The sequence below is a fragment of the Coffea arabica genome, chromosome 5e (genome assembly GCF_036785885.1).
Source record: "Coffea arabica cultivar ET-39 chromosome 5e, Coffea Arabica ET-39 HiFi, whole genome shotgun sequence".
Lineage (NCBI taxonomy): Eukaryota > Viridiplantae > Streptophyta > Magnoliopsida > Gentianales > Rubiaceae > Coffea > Coffea arabica.
The window spans coordinates 43,926,516-43,942,543 of record NC_092318.1 but is presented as its reverse complement, the minus strand read 5'-3'; the positions used below and the strand labels follow the sequence as shown (position 1 = coordinate 43,942,543).

Sequence of the window (16,028 nt, the reverse complement as noted above, 5' to 3'; positions counted from 1 at the left end):
AGCGAGATCAGTGTTAGCCATTGACAGTACCGATATTTTAACATACATCTGCGGGACGAGTTGTCTGACATGAAAGCATACGGCTTCTTTCAATTCATCAGGTGCTACGCCGGACGCTTGTGGTAGACACTGGACAATAAAGGTATTAGCATATATAAAGGGGATTACAGGAGAGCGCAAGAGCATGTCTTACATCTCGTAGAAATGGCAATTCCTCAAATCTGCAGTCCTTCACTTCGCTGGCACCAACCCGTTGTAAAATTTGTGTCACTTTATCCACAACCTAGTCATACAAATATTGGGTTATGCTCCTGTGTTGCCATCGAGAAGAAGAAACAAAAAGGAGTAAAATAACATTGTCACATACACTTGCCCCTTTTCTGGTTTGTTCAGATAGTAAGACAACATCTTCAAGGTGTGCCTTTTCCCCCACAACCGGCCTCACCTCGACCCCAGCACACTTCCCCCCCTTATCCATCTCTTTTATTTCTTCAACTTTTCTATTCGCGTCCCCAGTCTGACCAATGACAGCATAAGAGGTATAGGATTTCTTCCACATCCAACCACCATCTTCAGCTTTGAATGCCAGTTTTTTGAAGTACGATACTCCTATTTTTTGGGCGTAAAATCCTTTGTCAACATGGTCAGCCAAGAATGGCACATTAAAGCGCCTAAAGAGCCTGGTCAGCAACATACCAAAAGGGAGATGTGTTCTCTTATTCTCCCTGCTCTTAATCTTCCTAATCCTGTTGAGCATCGTTGCAATGATCAAATTGCCTATGTTGACGGGTTGTTTGTGTAACATATGCCACAATATAACTCTTTCTAATGCACTAACGGAAGTGATACTTCCGGCTTTGGGTAAAATGTTATGAGTTATTATCAGATGTAACAGCCGTGGCAACACTTTCATATACGGCCCATAAAACTTAGTTTTCTTCCCCATGTTCATAACTCTGTCACCATTTTGCCTAATCTCTCCAAGAAATTCTAGGTCATTGTACCCCTTCACAGCAACCTTATCTACATTCTTTGCGCTAATCCGTTTATAGTCAACAGTGTATCCACTGTCAACCAACCCAAACTCTGAACACAAAACCTCAGTAGACAATTCCATGTGTACATTCCTAACCACTGAACGCAGAACAGACTTCTGCTTATTTGCCCTACAGTTAGCATAGAATTCCCTAACCATCGCAGCATAGCACTTGTCATTATGTGCCAGCAAATTTAACAAATTTTGGGCATTAAGATATTCCGTGATATCGATACACTCACCAGCGAGAGCTTCTACGTCGACCCACATGCCTGCATACACTGGAAGACTCATACAGGCCTCCATGTTACTGGCTATGCTTGCTTCGGGATGCGATTCAAGTGTTGAGTACTTTGAGCAACAGAGGAAGCGAACGCGATAAATCCGATTTATTTGGACCTTGCCGCCTAAAACTGTTCGAAATGCTCCAAATTTCAGAAGGGGGGGAAGTTTAAACCGAAGCTGTTCAGTGTGTTCACACAACACCCGCGGCGTTTGATGGGCTTAACAGGAGAAACGATGAGAAGTTCAAGAAAGACAAACTTTTTGTGGGATAATTGATCAGGCAGGGACGGGCGTGGAGGGAGGCAAACCCGATTTAGTCAAACGAAAATCAACCCGATTCGGTATTGGATAGATTATTCCGAAGCGGTTTATGCGCAATTGACAATTTACAGGCAGCAGATTACAATCTATTCATAATAACAAATGTAATTTTCTATTTATATAATTTATTAATATTATATACACAGCATGTTTTTTGGGATACTTTCAGAAACCTCCCCTGAATTACCTTATGGAAAAATCAGACATTGGATAATTTATGGACGATAGCCAAAAAGAGCTGGCGTTTTATTGAAGAACTTGTTTATTTTCATTTAATCCGATTAGGGCATTTGTTTACGAAAAAATGGGTACTCTTTTCTTATAATAAAGGAGAGCCATAAAGAGCTGGTCTTTTATTGAAAAGCGAGTTCATTTTTCCTCTTTATCCGATAAATAAATTTAGTTATGGAAAAAAGGGTACTCTGTTCTTATAATGGAGACAAGCCATAAAGAGCTGGTCAATTAAAGTAAATCAATTTTTTTCTTATTTTACTGGATAATTATAATTATTTATGGAAAAAAGGGTACTCTGTTATTATAATGGAGGAAGGCCATATAGAGCTGGTCTTTTACGAGAAAGTGCTACTTTACAGACTGGGACCACGATTTGGATTATCAAATTATCCAAAGAAAATTTAGAATGCATTTTTTTTAATTAAGCCTTTATTATATATATTTATGTGTTGCATTGTATAATTATACTAATATATTATATGACTATAAAGTATATTATAAATTAATTAATATTTTTATAAATGTATATTATAAATATTTTTATAATATATATTTACATATTACTATTTATATATATTTATAAATGTATTTTATATGTGCATATAATTATAATATATATGTGCATATAGTAATAAAATATTATATAATTATAATGATTCCTAATACTTATACGTATACTAATATATACTAAACATCATAATAAATATATACTATACTTCGTACCATATAATATATTTGCATAATTATATAATGCATTATATGAATATATATAATAATTAATTAATTATATTGACAAAATCATTCTAAATTTTCTTTTGATAATTTCATAAATCAAATCATGGTCGCATTTCTAATTAGTATCTCATTCTCTTAAAAGACAAGCTCTCTATGGCTTTCCTCCATAAGTAATTTTTTTTGCAATATCTAATCTAGCACCATTTCGTATGTAGTTAGTAAACTTCTCACTTCAGTACAGTATCCGTCACGTAGATCACTGCTGAGGAGTTCCCTCTTTACCTTCTAACTATCATCCTTTATTCTTACATTTCATACACGTTTGTCTACAACGGCGTTTTGTTGAGTTTGCATATGTATGTGGTTTTGTACTGAAGGAACTTCGAGCGTGTATATGTACATTGCTAAATATAGAGCGTAACGAGCCCTGCAGACCACCGCCCAATCTCCTCCGACGACCCTGAAAAACATTATCGAATCGTATTTCAGTGTGCTAATGTTTTGTTAACGCACCGGATTTTTAGAAAATCGTATACTAACTTCATTAATGATTCGATCAAATACAGAACATAAAAGGGCCAAGATAAGCTATTTAGCTGGTGAAAATTAATTTGTACACGATGGTGAAAAATTTGTGCAGTCAAAGGAGTTCTCAACATTCAATCTTACACACTAACGATAAGGTAGGGCAGCACAAATTGCTCCAATTTCTTCATCGCAAGCGCAGCCTTCACATGTACTCTCCTCCACGTCATCCGCATCCATAGGCCATGAAGATGTTTTCCTCTCATGTGTCATGGCACAACAAATGGGCGTTGGGTTTGCAAACACAGGATTCTTGACCCATATCATCCTCAGCAGCGCTCGCAAATTGTCACGGCAAAGTTTCACTCTGCCTTTCAGAATTCCGGATTTCTTCATCCCGCTCAGCAGGCTCATACCTTTGCGCTTTAACTCGTCCCCACCAACAAAGATGTAAATTATTCCCAACGCATATGCAGCATCGGCATGGCCTGAATTAGCAGCTTCTTCCAAGCATTCCAATGCTGAGTCCCCATGCTTGTCCGTAAAGAAATCAACCTAAGCAGTGCCAAGGTTGATATTACAGTCTTGCTTACAAACTTAGTAACGAAAAAGTTAAAAAGTGCAGGCGGAACAGTGGCGACGGGACAACAGTTATTTACTGGGGCCCAAAGCTGCAGTAACGTGTTGTAAGCCAATCTTTTGGGGGTGAAGTGTGCTGACCAGAATCACAATGAAGTTCAAATGAAAGACATGATGTGAGCTTAGTCTAGAAATTTTGTAACTCAAGTATGCTTATGGAATGTTAGTTGACAACTATTCCATTTAAAACATTACCGAATTTTCCCATAACTATTGAGTCTTACGTTCCTAATCAAAACCCAACTTGCCAAAGACGTTGACCAGGACTTATACTGTACAGGACTGGGGGTTGTTCATTACCAACTTCAATTGAAAAGGTAGAATATTCAAGGGAATGAGTTTTATCGGCCCGATGCTTACCACTCCTTTTCGATACAGTGCATCTGGATTTTTGCATTGTCTACACTTCTTCAAGAAGCTCGACACTTTGTGGTTTTTGTGCCACGGAACGAGTTCGAACTTGGCGAGTGACACCCGCTGGTAAACGATGTCTGCGTCCGAAACTTCGTTAAGCAACTTACAGCTGCACAATAAGAGAAATGATCCATTAACCTAAAACGAAAAGCACAGAATGGAACAAGAATTCGCCTCTTCCTGTTTGTATCATCAATAGCAGAACGAACCACAGTTTTGCCCGGAAAAGATCAGTTGATGAAGAAGATGCGACACGTGCAAGCACCTCGGATAGCACCTCGGTCGGAAGGGAGAGGATGGAGGTTCCTGAAAGCCCTTTTTGTTCGTTGGCCATGACCGGTTAACTCCTTTTACTGGGCACAGTTGAGTGAATCCCTGAAAGCCCCAAGAATGGAGTAAACTTCAAACAACAACTACTTCCTCATAAAATCCAATAATGATTGATCAGGTGTAATATCCCGAATTTCTGGACATCCGACTAACCGTAGCGATAAACGAACACAAATGGGAAAGTGGCGACTTCTCCTGCAAACGACGCAACATTCTATCGTCAAAAAACTGTCATCCGAAACATTTTTACAAACCGACCAACGTATGTGTCAATACGTTTAATTCATCCGAACCGTAACAATACACCGATAGCAAGGGAACATGAACAGTCCTGAACTACACGTACATCGTCAATTTACGGACGTTCATCGCAGAGCAGAGGAGGTTCCACAGTGATAAACAGGGAGGGTTAGTTCGTACCTGTGGTCGTCAACCAGCTTCTAGAAGTCGGTAGCACAGATTTGGCAGACAGGTCGGGCGGGGTAAATGGCAACCAAAAGGTCGCGCCCGACGCATATACCGAAGCCAGACTGACTCCTCGTATGCTGCCACGACCGTCCTAACTGGAACCCATTAATTGAGAAGAGGCGTAAAGAGCTGGTGTTTATTCGCCAAGTGGGGTAAATGGCATAAAGAGCTCTTATGTTTCCCATAAAATGTTGATACAATGTTTCCCATATAGAGCTGGTATGTTATGCGCTATTTCGTTTTCTTTTTTTTTAACTTTCACATATTAAATTTATGTTAAATACATAAATTTAACTTTCAAAAATTGGCGCCTAGCAGTAATAATTTTTTAATCACCTTCATTAGATATTAAATTTCTGTTATTCACCAACCAGCTTATGGAATTGTCTATTAGTTTATGTGAGTAAAATTTAAAAGGTGATATACTAATATTCGTTTTGTATACGTTTCCTCTATTACGACTTTCTTGCATTTAATTGGTTCTCTCTCTCTTCCATTTAATTAGTTTAATTACTTACTTATTTTATGTTAAATAGATAACCTACTAGTTGACTTAAAATTTGTGAAACTCGGCATTTTTCCTGGCACATCTGGTGCTTACAACCGTTTTTTTTTGTACTTATAACCCCTCAACTTTAGTAATCATTCTAATAATTTATTCTTCTTTCAATCTTCTACCAATACAAGGACCAAAGGGGCATCCATGGAATAAAAATACCTTCTCACACATGAAAATAATATTGTAATCAGATTTGGACTGCGTTGTTACCAAAAACGCAATAGAGTAAGGGAGGTCAGTGAAATTCCTGTTAAATGCCAGGGGATGCCACTGAAATTTAAATCAACCTCAGGGGAGGTTTGTGAGAGTATTCATATTTATTGTATTCGTTCCGAAACATCAACTATACATGATGGGCGACTCCAAGTACTCAACCAAGCAATAACCTCATTCCACACCCAAATAAGCAAACAAATGTGTTGACTACTGTTGGGGAAAACCTATTCCCTCCAACCCCCAAATTCTTGTTAAAGGCGCTGTCCGTCGACACCGTGGGAGCGCCGTGTCCTTGTGTTTGGCAGAGATAAAGTTAGGCGGTGTAGCGGAGGAGATTAACCTTTGCGAATGGCTTCTTCGTCTTCAGCCGGGTCGGTCAACAGCACGGTCTGGCCTACATTATATTGCAATTGTGGTCGAAGCTGTGCAGTTCGTGTTGTCTGGAAGTCTGAAGCTAACAGGGGGCGCCACTACTATCGCTGCGCTAACGCCCTGGTAAGTTCTTCGGTAGAACTGTTTCTTCCATTAATTTCGGATTGCTAAGGTAGTTGTATTGCAGAGGCCCTGTCGAACGTTCATTGGCTGGTGTGATGAGTTTGCCCGAGCAACGGGGTTTGAAGTTCCCGATCCGGCCCCGTCAAGTACCGCCCCCGTCACCAATACACCCGCGGCGGAGGTGTCTGCCATCATATCTGAACTGAGAAGGATGCAAACGAACGTGACGATCCTTAACATTGCTGTGGTAGCTGTGGTGGCGGTAGTCCTTGTTCTGGTTCTGAAACTGTGAATTAATGTGTTGCCGTTGATTGCATTCCCTCCAAAACCCCCCATCCTCTGTACAGTACTGGACTATGGTGTCCGTAAGGATAGAATGGCCATTAAGGCTCGACTATCTCCCTCTTGTATTTTTGGTTGCCACTGCTGTGGCATTGCCTTTTGTCCATCCGTTGTCAACCACTCCTTTTCCGCATCTGCCACTGAGTTCGCCCAACCGGCGGAGTGTTACTGTTTAAATGGTGATTTTGCGTTATACATAACATATTAGGTTTCCCTATTTGGTTTTTTGTTTACATTGTGCATTATGTGGTTTTTCGAAATGCCTTTTCCCTTTGTCCCCCGAAATGTGTGTGCGGATGAGGTACTAGGGATCGTTGATTGATCGATGAACGTCATTAGTCACTGGGATGGCAATCACTGCGTTGTTAAATATGAACTTCAGCTTAGCCAGGCAACTGAACAAGCTGAAGCTTACGTACAACCAATTGGGATGTGGGACAGCATTGTTAGGTTTATCACAGCCAAATTTGTGGAGTTGAACGACGAAACAAGTTCTTACTTATATATTTGGATTTAAGTACCTCCGCTTACATATCCGACAAACGGTGCCCTCCTAATTTTCAGGCCTTGCATATTATCATCCCCTAACCCCTACCCTTCATACGCTAACAATCAAAACCATGCATGGTACGCCCAACAACAGCAAGGGGCATGAACAAAAAACCACCCACCATCAAAATATGATCTTGAACAAAAAAATTAAAAGCACACCGCCGTACATGCGAACCTTCACTCGAAACGCTCCACAATAAGACCAAACATAGGGTTTAAGGAGGCAACCGTGGTAGCTAGCCTGAGAAAGCTGCGGTATTTTTTGCGCCGCACAGTGAGGAGAAGGCTGTCAATAGCATCTCTGTCTTCAAACGTGATCTCTACAGCTGATGGATTCCAGCAAATGGTTGCGGTGTGAAGGTTGTCCGCAATGGCAACGTTGCGTGTCATACTGGCGGGATACCCCTGTTCAGCCAGAAACCTTGTTACAGACCAGTCTTCAAAGTTGGCGCCGAAGAGGATCCAGACGTCGGTATGGAGCAGTGGTTTTAGACCGAGGAAATGGGCAACAAATTCCTCCTTGCCCACAAACCATGCATTGTAGGTCATGATGTAAAACGCCTTCAGGTTCTGCATAAGCGGGAGTGGACGGCGGCGCCACTTGACCAGCGACCGGAATACTTCCTCGTTCGCAATGGGGTTGCGAACGGGGATGCAAGACACTAGCATCGACTGCGAAACTCCGCTCCGGGAAACCTATCTAACCGAACCAGCGCTTCCTCAACTATCCACTTCACTCCAATGTGGTGAAGTGGTAAGACCTCATGTTGAAAGTAGCCGACCATGCCTCCGTTGTTGAGGACATGTATTTCAGGGAGTCGTCCAAGTGCCATGAGTCAGTCTGCAAAAGGATTTTGTTACGAGGAGGCTGGTCGGTTCAGGGGTTAGAAAATGCAGAACGAAGCGAATCTTTCGTCTACTTACGTGTTACAGGTGGTAAAGAAAGATGCGAAACTTATACAAGGTGGTTGTATGAAGCTGATGCGGCATGCAATAGCGAAGGTTGTTGTGCGAAACCAATGCGGAAGTGAATGGGCATGCAAGGAAGAAGTTTAGTTGTGGGAAGCTCTTATAGGAGGAGATATGGATGACGGACCTGAGTTTAAATGGAGGAGCTTGCAGTGCATCGACTGATTCGACTGAGTGGTTAAGAGCAGTTTGACCTCTTTCAGGCATCCTTTTGCAGACCACGGTTAACCAACCAAAGTTAGGTTAGTGCGATAATAAGTCACAGTTGGCACTGCATCTAAATTTTTATTTGGGAAAATTAGAAGAACCAAATCGCATGCATATTTCTGAATTGCACTACCCCGCTGTAGAAGACCAGCTGTGGACGGGTTCGGGAGGCATATGAGAACAGAGTACCCTTTTCCGTAGACAGACATGTTTTTCCGAATACAATAATAACAATTATTTTTTCCAATAAAATACCAGCCTTTTATGTGTTTCCGGCATTACAACAACAGGGTACTCATTTTCCCTTGTACAAATACATTTAGTTGTGGGTCGAATAACAATGCAACCATTTTCGAAGAAATTACCAGCTGTTTACGGCATTCCTCCATCACAACAAAAGAGTACCCATTTGTATCGTACACAACTTAATTTAAGGGATAAAATACAGATAAAAACATTTCTGAATAAAACACTACGTATTTTCAATAAATCCTCCGTTATAAGATGATGGTACTCGGTTGGTAATTCTCCAAGTTGACGAGACTGGCGCCAGAGCTTGGAGAGCAATTTTTGCTCTGGTTGGCGGGGTAATTCCAAAAGGTGACGAGACTGGCGCCAGTCTCAGTCTTGCTTATCGGACAAGATTTACAGCCTCGTGTACGGATTGACAGATAATGTGCGGTCATACTTCATTGGTGGCCCGCCTTTCACCGTCAAGTCCAATGTGATGACTACTGCAGCGTGCCTTTGCTTTAAGGACGAAGCATGTTCCCGCCTTTAAATTTAACTAGTATATTAATCATTCTATTATTTACTCAAACTAAAATTGGTCATTTTATCTTCAAATTTAACTAATATATTAATCATTCTATTATTTACTCAAACTAAAATTGGTCATTTTATCTTCAAATTTAACTAGTATATTAATCATTCTATTATTTACTCAAACTAATATTGGTCATTTTATCTTCAAATTTAACTAATAGATTAATCATTCTATTATTTACTCAAACTAAAATTGGTCATTTTATCTTCAAATTTAACTAATATATTAATTATTCTATTATTTACTCAAACTAAAATTGGTCATTTTATCTTCAAATTTAACTAGTATATTAATCATTCTATTATTTACTCAAACTAAAATTGGTCATTTTATCTTCAAATTTAACTAATATTAATCATTCTATTATTTACTCAAACTAAAATTGGTCATTTTATCTGGGAGAGGGTTGACGTGGGTGGCAAGGGAGGAGGGAGTGTAAATAGGGGGTTTTGGATTCAATATCTCCCACTTACACAGAAGAAAAAAAAAAAAAATGGCCATTTTATCTTATATCTTATGTATTCCATGAGGAACAAAATTACAATTCTCAACAATTACAACTTTAGCTTACATCTAGTTTTGCCCAACATAAAATAATCTTTTTCAAGCAAAACATATTAATTGCAAAACATCGAGCACTTTACACACTGGAATAAGTGATGCATGACATGCTAAAAAATTTTGTAATCTATAATGATTTACATAACAGAACGATTGTTAAATACAGTGAATGAGAGGGTTAGGTTGGTTGGGAAGATTAGAAATAGTTTTTGAAAAATGTATCAATATCCGACAGATCCATATTAACAAATACCCATGTACCATAAAATTGGTATGTCGTGGCCATAAAATTGTTGACTGTAAGACTGTGAATATTTACGGTAGCAATTCCGATAAAATTTTTATATTTTATTATGATACATAAAGTTAAATGTACGGGGTCGCAGCGACATGAATTTAGAGGTTACATATAAGCGGAGGAGGGAGGGAACAAAATGGTGAGAAGTTGAAGAGTGATAGGGAATATTGCCAAAAAGTATGGGTTACAGGGATGGATGGAAACGGGAATAAAAAATAAAGGGGATTGAAGGGATACGATATAGATGATTGTGATTTTGAATATTCGTAAGAAGTCTAAAAACACATATTGCAGACATTTTTTTAAAAATACGACGTTAAACTTTGTAAAAAATGGTAAAGTAAATGCATTCAACAATTTTAGGGGCACAAGATAGGAGAATGATTTTTTTTGAAAAATGGAACAAAATTAATTGGTTGAGAACTTGAGATCCTTGTTTTTTATTATAGGTTTTTTGTATATGGACCTTAACATCATATGTTCTGTCCAATATTGATGCATTGAATTATTTAAGAAACGCTTTTCATCTTACCACCCATGCTAACTGTCTCTTTAAATGCATTAAAAATTCTGTTACCATGTACATGATTCTAGATTACTTTTTTCCCGAAATATTAAGCATCTCTTCTTCAAAAAGTGTTAGTATAGATATGTTTATTATTTTGTACCACAATATCTACCTATTAATCCATTATATAAGAACAAAGTGGAGTTACTATAGCAGCTCCAATGATTGCCAAGTGGATCTCTCTCATTTTCACACGTGGCCTATTCCTTTCCTTTTCTTTTATTCATTCTGCTTTGTTTTTTCTTTTGTTCGCTTTATTTCCTTTCTCTTTTTTGATTGAAGATAAAGGTAATTAGACAAATCCTCACGTGCACTACGTGTATCTTATATAGTTTCTACTTTGTACTCCGTTTTTTCCCCTATCATCCTAATCATTTATTCTATTTTTTTCTCTATTGGATTAGTTCATGCACTTTCTTTCATTTTCCCCCATAATTAACTAAATGAATGATTTCATTTAAGGAGATCAAGAATGGGTTTCAAATTTCCTTTCTTCCATAGTCCAATAATTATGATTCATAATCTTCTACGTTTAATGTCTCTTCTTGGTATATAATATTTGATATTTATTTTGTCATTTTTTGCATCTTGATCAGCAACCTTTGCTTATTGCTTTTCTCACCTATTTCTTCCTCATCTAACTTTCTTTTCTGCCCAAAAGAGGTATGTGCTGCTATGAATATTTTCCCCCAAATCTAAAGAAACATTTTTTTTAGTTTTTATATTTTATTTATGGCCACACTACTTTTTGATATTTTTATTTTTGGAAAAAAATAAACTAAGGTTGACAACAGGACGAGTGGTGATTACATGAAAAATTTTTAGGCTAACAAAGAAAGAATTGTTAGAGGTATCAAAAAGAGTGATTTGGGCAGATTCATTTTATCATTCTAATTTTTTATTTATTAAAATTGTTATTTGATAATAGGGTGATAGTACTACAATAGAGGAGAAAAAAATCTAATAAATGAAAATCCAAGGTAAACAATGATCATTTAGAAAAAAATTATGCTTATTAAATTAAATATTAACCCAATCCCTTAATTGATGGATAGGTAATTATATTTTAATATATATAAAGTTTATTAATTGTGAAAAATGGGACCCAACTGGATAAGGTGGGTGATGTGTAAAATATTTGTTGGGGCTAGCAATTTAGAATGTGAAGATAATATTTTATATCTCTTCATTCAACATTTTGAATGACTAGCTTGTATCCATGATAGGTAGTTTATTTTCATGGTTTTAATTTTAGCAAATGATAGCTTGGAAATAAAAGAAGTGCAAAATTAGATTTCAGAATCTTTTACTTAAACTGGTTCTATATGACTTACTCTTATCCTTTTTTATTGGCCATAATGATAGATAATGTAATTAGAGTTTGAGATGATTGTTAGGCATAGGAATGGACATGTCATTACTATTTGACTAAAGAAGTTAATAATATTTTGTTGATTTGACTAGCTAAAACAATTTCAGTTTTCAAAGGAATGCAATTGGTGGTGGAAGTTAGTATTGAGGCTTTTAGCTTAGAGTGTCACTATACAAAATATTATTAGAAAAATCTATTTTCATTAAGAAGACATATTTGCAATCAAACAAAATGTTGTATTTGAATTTGCATATGTAGATTTACAAAGATGGCAATTCATGTTTTTATTTAAACTTGCTATACATATTCTATAACTATTTCGTTAGATAATGTTTTCATCTATTTGTAAGGCTATTAGACATGATTTAAATGGATAGATTAACTCGCTATTTCTCTCAAAAAAGAAACAAAAATATGCAAGTTTGTATTTTTTTTTATTTGATGTTGAAGCTAGTCACAGGTTTTTGTGGCTTTCTATATTTTTTCTAATTAATAAAATGTAAGAAACATTATGACTACTGTTTATTTAATTACAACTAAAACTATGCTGCTATTAAACCGATAATGCACACATAATGGATTTGCTTTGTTTTCTTTTTTGGTATCATTACGTACACATAATGTTGGTTAAAAATTCTTTTTCCAAATCACAATAAATTGGGGTTAACTTTATATATGAAAGTTCTTTTCACAGCAAATTTTAATTGTTTTTATACTTAATATTTTTCCTATATTTCTATTCATTGTGCACTAAAACATTTGTTGCTATGTATTTAACTAATGTTCTAGAGGGCCCTGGCCGTGCAACAACATAGTGTCAGTGGAGTTCTGGCAACCCGTATTCATTTATCGTCCGGACCATCCATTACGGGTGCTTTTCAATTTTAGCTGTTAATATCCCTCAATTGCGGTTTGTGTTTTTAAATTCAAATTTTTTCATCTTATCTAATCCAAATTTCTCCCCTTGCTATAATGAAACGTTCGGAGACATTTCATTGCTTACGACGCGCAGGTTGGCCACAATACTGTTTCCTTACTCGTCCAAGTAAAACTGAGAAGGGTATGTATGTCAAGGCCAATGAAAACATGCATAGCACACGCGCCGACCGTCACTGTAACACATATTTCCCAATTTGCAACCCTACTTACAAGGTACAAGCCCATTGCACGCCCAACCTGGCCACAGCCGTCCAAAATGTATAACTATTCAAATGTCAGGCGAAGAAAGACGCCTACGCACCTACAAGGCCGCAGCACTTAACGGCAAAGCTGTTCATAATCGCGGGTGGGGCGACAGGGATTTTGATATAGGCTACGCCGTCACAATATTCGTCCAAAATCCAACTCCAAAAGCCGTGCGATGGGCAGGCTCCATCGCTACCGGCCACCGCGTGATGAAGAACACTCGCAAGAACTGCTGGTTGATCGGAAAACCCACATATCGCACATTTTCCTTGCACAGGGGGTACATGTTGCACAATCAATGTCGACAATTACTTGTGCTTATTTTGCCCTAAGTCCTCATTTGGTTTATACTTATATATAACTGCCTGAATTGGTTCTACATTAATGCACAGGAAGTCTATTCAATTTATCCTAGAGGGTCGTCAGTCGAAATTATGGAGTGGTGGAAGAGGCTGCCTCGTAAGGTGGCCGCGAAAGTTGTTAGTGCTGGGTTTGAGGATTTTCTGAGCCACTTGCCCGTGGCCGATAGAGATAGGAAATTGCCTGTCGCACTTGCGGAGCGATGGTGGGACTCAACAAACTCCTTCCACTTGCCTTTCGGAGAGATGACACTGACACCCTTGGACTTCACCTATATAACCGGTGTTGCAGTGGGCGGCTTGCCCATTCCGTGGGATTACATTGTTAGCGAAAATGCCAATTACATCAACGAGCAATTGGGTTGGGTGCCAGCTTTTGCTTCGGCCGGTGCCATCAGAGTTACCGATATATTGTCATTCTACAAAGACAAGGCGATTGACGACAACGACGACGTCCAGCTGGCACATCTAACTAGAGCTTTCTTTCTCTACATGCTTGGCCGCATTTTACTTAGCAACACGGCCGAAACAATTCACCTGTGCTGTCTGCCTGCGCTGGAGGACGTAGATCGTATAGGGGATTATAACTGGGGAGGGGCGGGGATGGCAACCTTGTACAGATTTATGTCCGTCGTCTTCCGACGCCGGACGAAAAGCCTTGGCAGCTACAGCTTCATTTGGGAGGTAAGTCCAGAATTGCCTTCACTCTGTGTCAATTCGACATTACCATGTTCCGTTACATAAACTTTTCAGGCAGTTAGTGTTCATCTCGAACGTTGGACATAATTTGTACGACAACCTGTAGGTGTGGGCTTATGAAATTCTTCAGTTAAATCCGTATAAACTGAAACAGGACGAGAGGGACGTATTGCCCACAATGTGGCGATGGCGCTCGTGTAATAGAGCCAGCCGACAATCACCGTCTACGGTCGAACATTTTCGCCGCGCAATTGACACCATTAACCCGGAAAACGTTAGTTCCCGTACTTAGGACATCCAATAGTTTCTACCGCCTAAGTGTTAACTGTTGTTATGAATTTGTTTCGCCTGTTGAACAAACCAATGTTACATCGCTTGTTAATTGTGTGTCATAGGTCAACTGGCTGCCCTTCCCTGCAATGGCATTGCCGAGTCGGTATCTCAAATCCAAGGAACTAACTGCAACGAGATTGCTTTTGGATGGCCCCATGGGACGATTTTACTACCTGGGTGAGAGGGTTATTAGGCAGGTGTATGTGCAAAGCAACCTTCCCATCGGCCATCAGATATGTATAGCACTGATACAATTTCAGGAAACACGCTACATGATTTGCTTCATGGACTGCCCATTGCAAGTCTTTTCCCAGATCCCCCTCCATATGCTACGTATGACGAGTTTGTGCGCAGCAAGCTAATGAAACCAATGACTTCCTCCGCGTTGCCACCCAGTGGGAAGGAGTGCGTAATTCATATATGTGACCACTTGCCACTAAGTGAGGCTACAACACCGTCACTGTAACATCCAATTAATTACCCTCCCTGGTCTGTGTTGTGCATACAAACTGATGGATCACTGCAGCAAGAGGGTATTCACAGAGTTGGTGGCGATGTAATAGGGTTGCCTCTTCCATGTGCTGTTGGTGATGTGGTATGGCATTCTTCGCCCTGTACTTCACTCGGCATTTAATTTTAGCAATTTGTGTAAAATTAATACAGCCATCTGTGTTGTTTCCGCTTAGGTGCCTAGACAATGGTACGAGAACCTGTTTGTTCAGTGCATAGGGCTCAGAAAGAAAGTCTTAGAAAAAAGTGCAGAAATATTTCGTTTGGCATCCAATGTGTCGGACAACTCACAAGTGGTGGACCAAAGGCTATATCAAATACAGGTAATTTTGGAAAGTGCATTGAAGCTCCAAAAGGGGGCAGGGAAACGCTGCCTTCGCGGTGGAATTGGTGGCCTGGAATCCTGTGTTTCTAAGCGTCCGAACACAAGTGCCGGGACGGAGACATTTGCGGATGACCTTGGTAGAGGCAAAGCTCACGAATGTCAGGGAATTCATAATGCCAAAGACTGAGCACCCATGGCCCATAACCGCAAACAAGGTTGTGTAGCCAGAGGAATGAGCATGCAAACTAGTTGGGAGTCCCCACCAACAAAGCCGAGCTGTGAGCAATCGCCACGTCTGTTGTGTACTTCTGATACAATTTTAAACTTGAACACGAAAAATGTTAACAGTTGACAGATAATTGGTAACATTGAACTTGTTTCTCTAAATTTGTACCGTTTAACTGCTTTGATAGAAAATTTGTCACCGTCAATTTCCCACAACTAATTTATAGCCCTGTTCTTATTTTTTGTCTTACAACAAAACAATTTAAATGCAAGTTGTTGTTACTATAAATCTATCATACTTAATGCATTACATTGTTCGAACTTATTTATATCAGTTCAAGTTTCCACACAGTTGTACAAGTAATTAGTGTGAGGGAGGCTGACGGAGTATTGCTACCTAAGTGGATTGTTCCAACAGGGTATACCAATTTTTGTTAAAC

At 38.9% G+C, this 16,028-nt stretch overlaps 1 protein-coding gene across 1 annotated transcript; it reads right to left on the bottom strand.

The window, feature by feature from the left end:
• Positions 1 to 3,283: 3,283 nt before the first annotated feature.
• Positions 3,284 to 4,523, bottom strand: LOC113687457 (putative F-box protein At1g67623). The gene is made up of 3 exons (XM_072049748.1): positions 4,399 to 4,523; positions 4,136 to 4,298; positions 3,284 to 3,691 (listed from the first exon to the last, which is right to left on the bottom strand). Exons 1-3 carry the CDS (start codon positions 4,521 to 4,523, stop codon positions 3,284 to 3,286), a joined length of 696 nt encoding a protein of 231 aa, XP_071905849.1.
• Between the last annotated feature and the right edge of the window lie 11,505 nt (positions 4,524 to 16,028).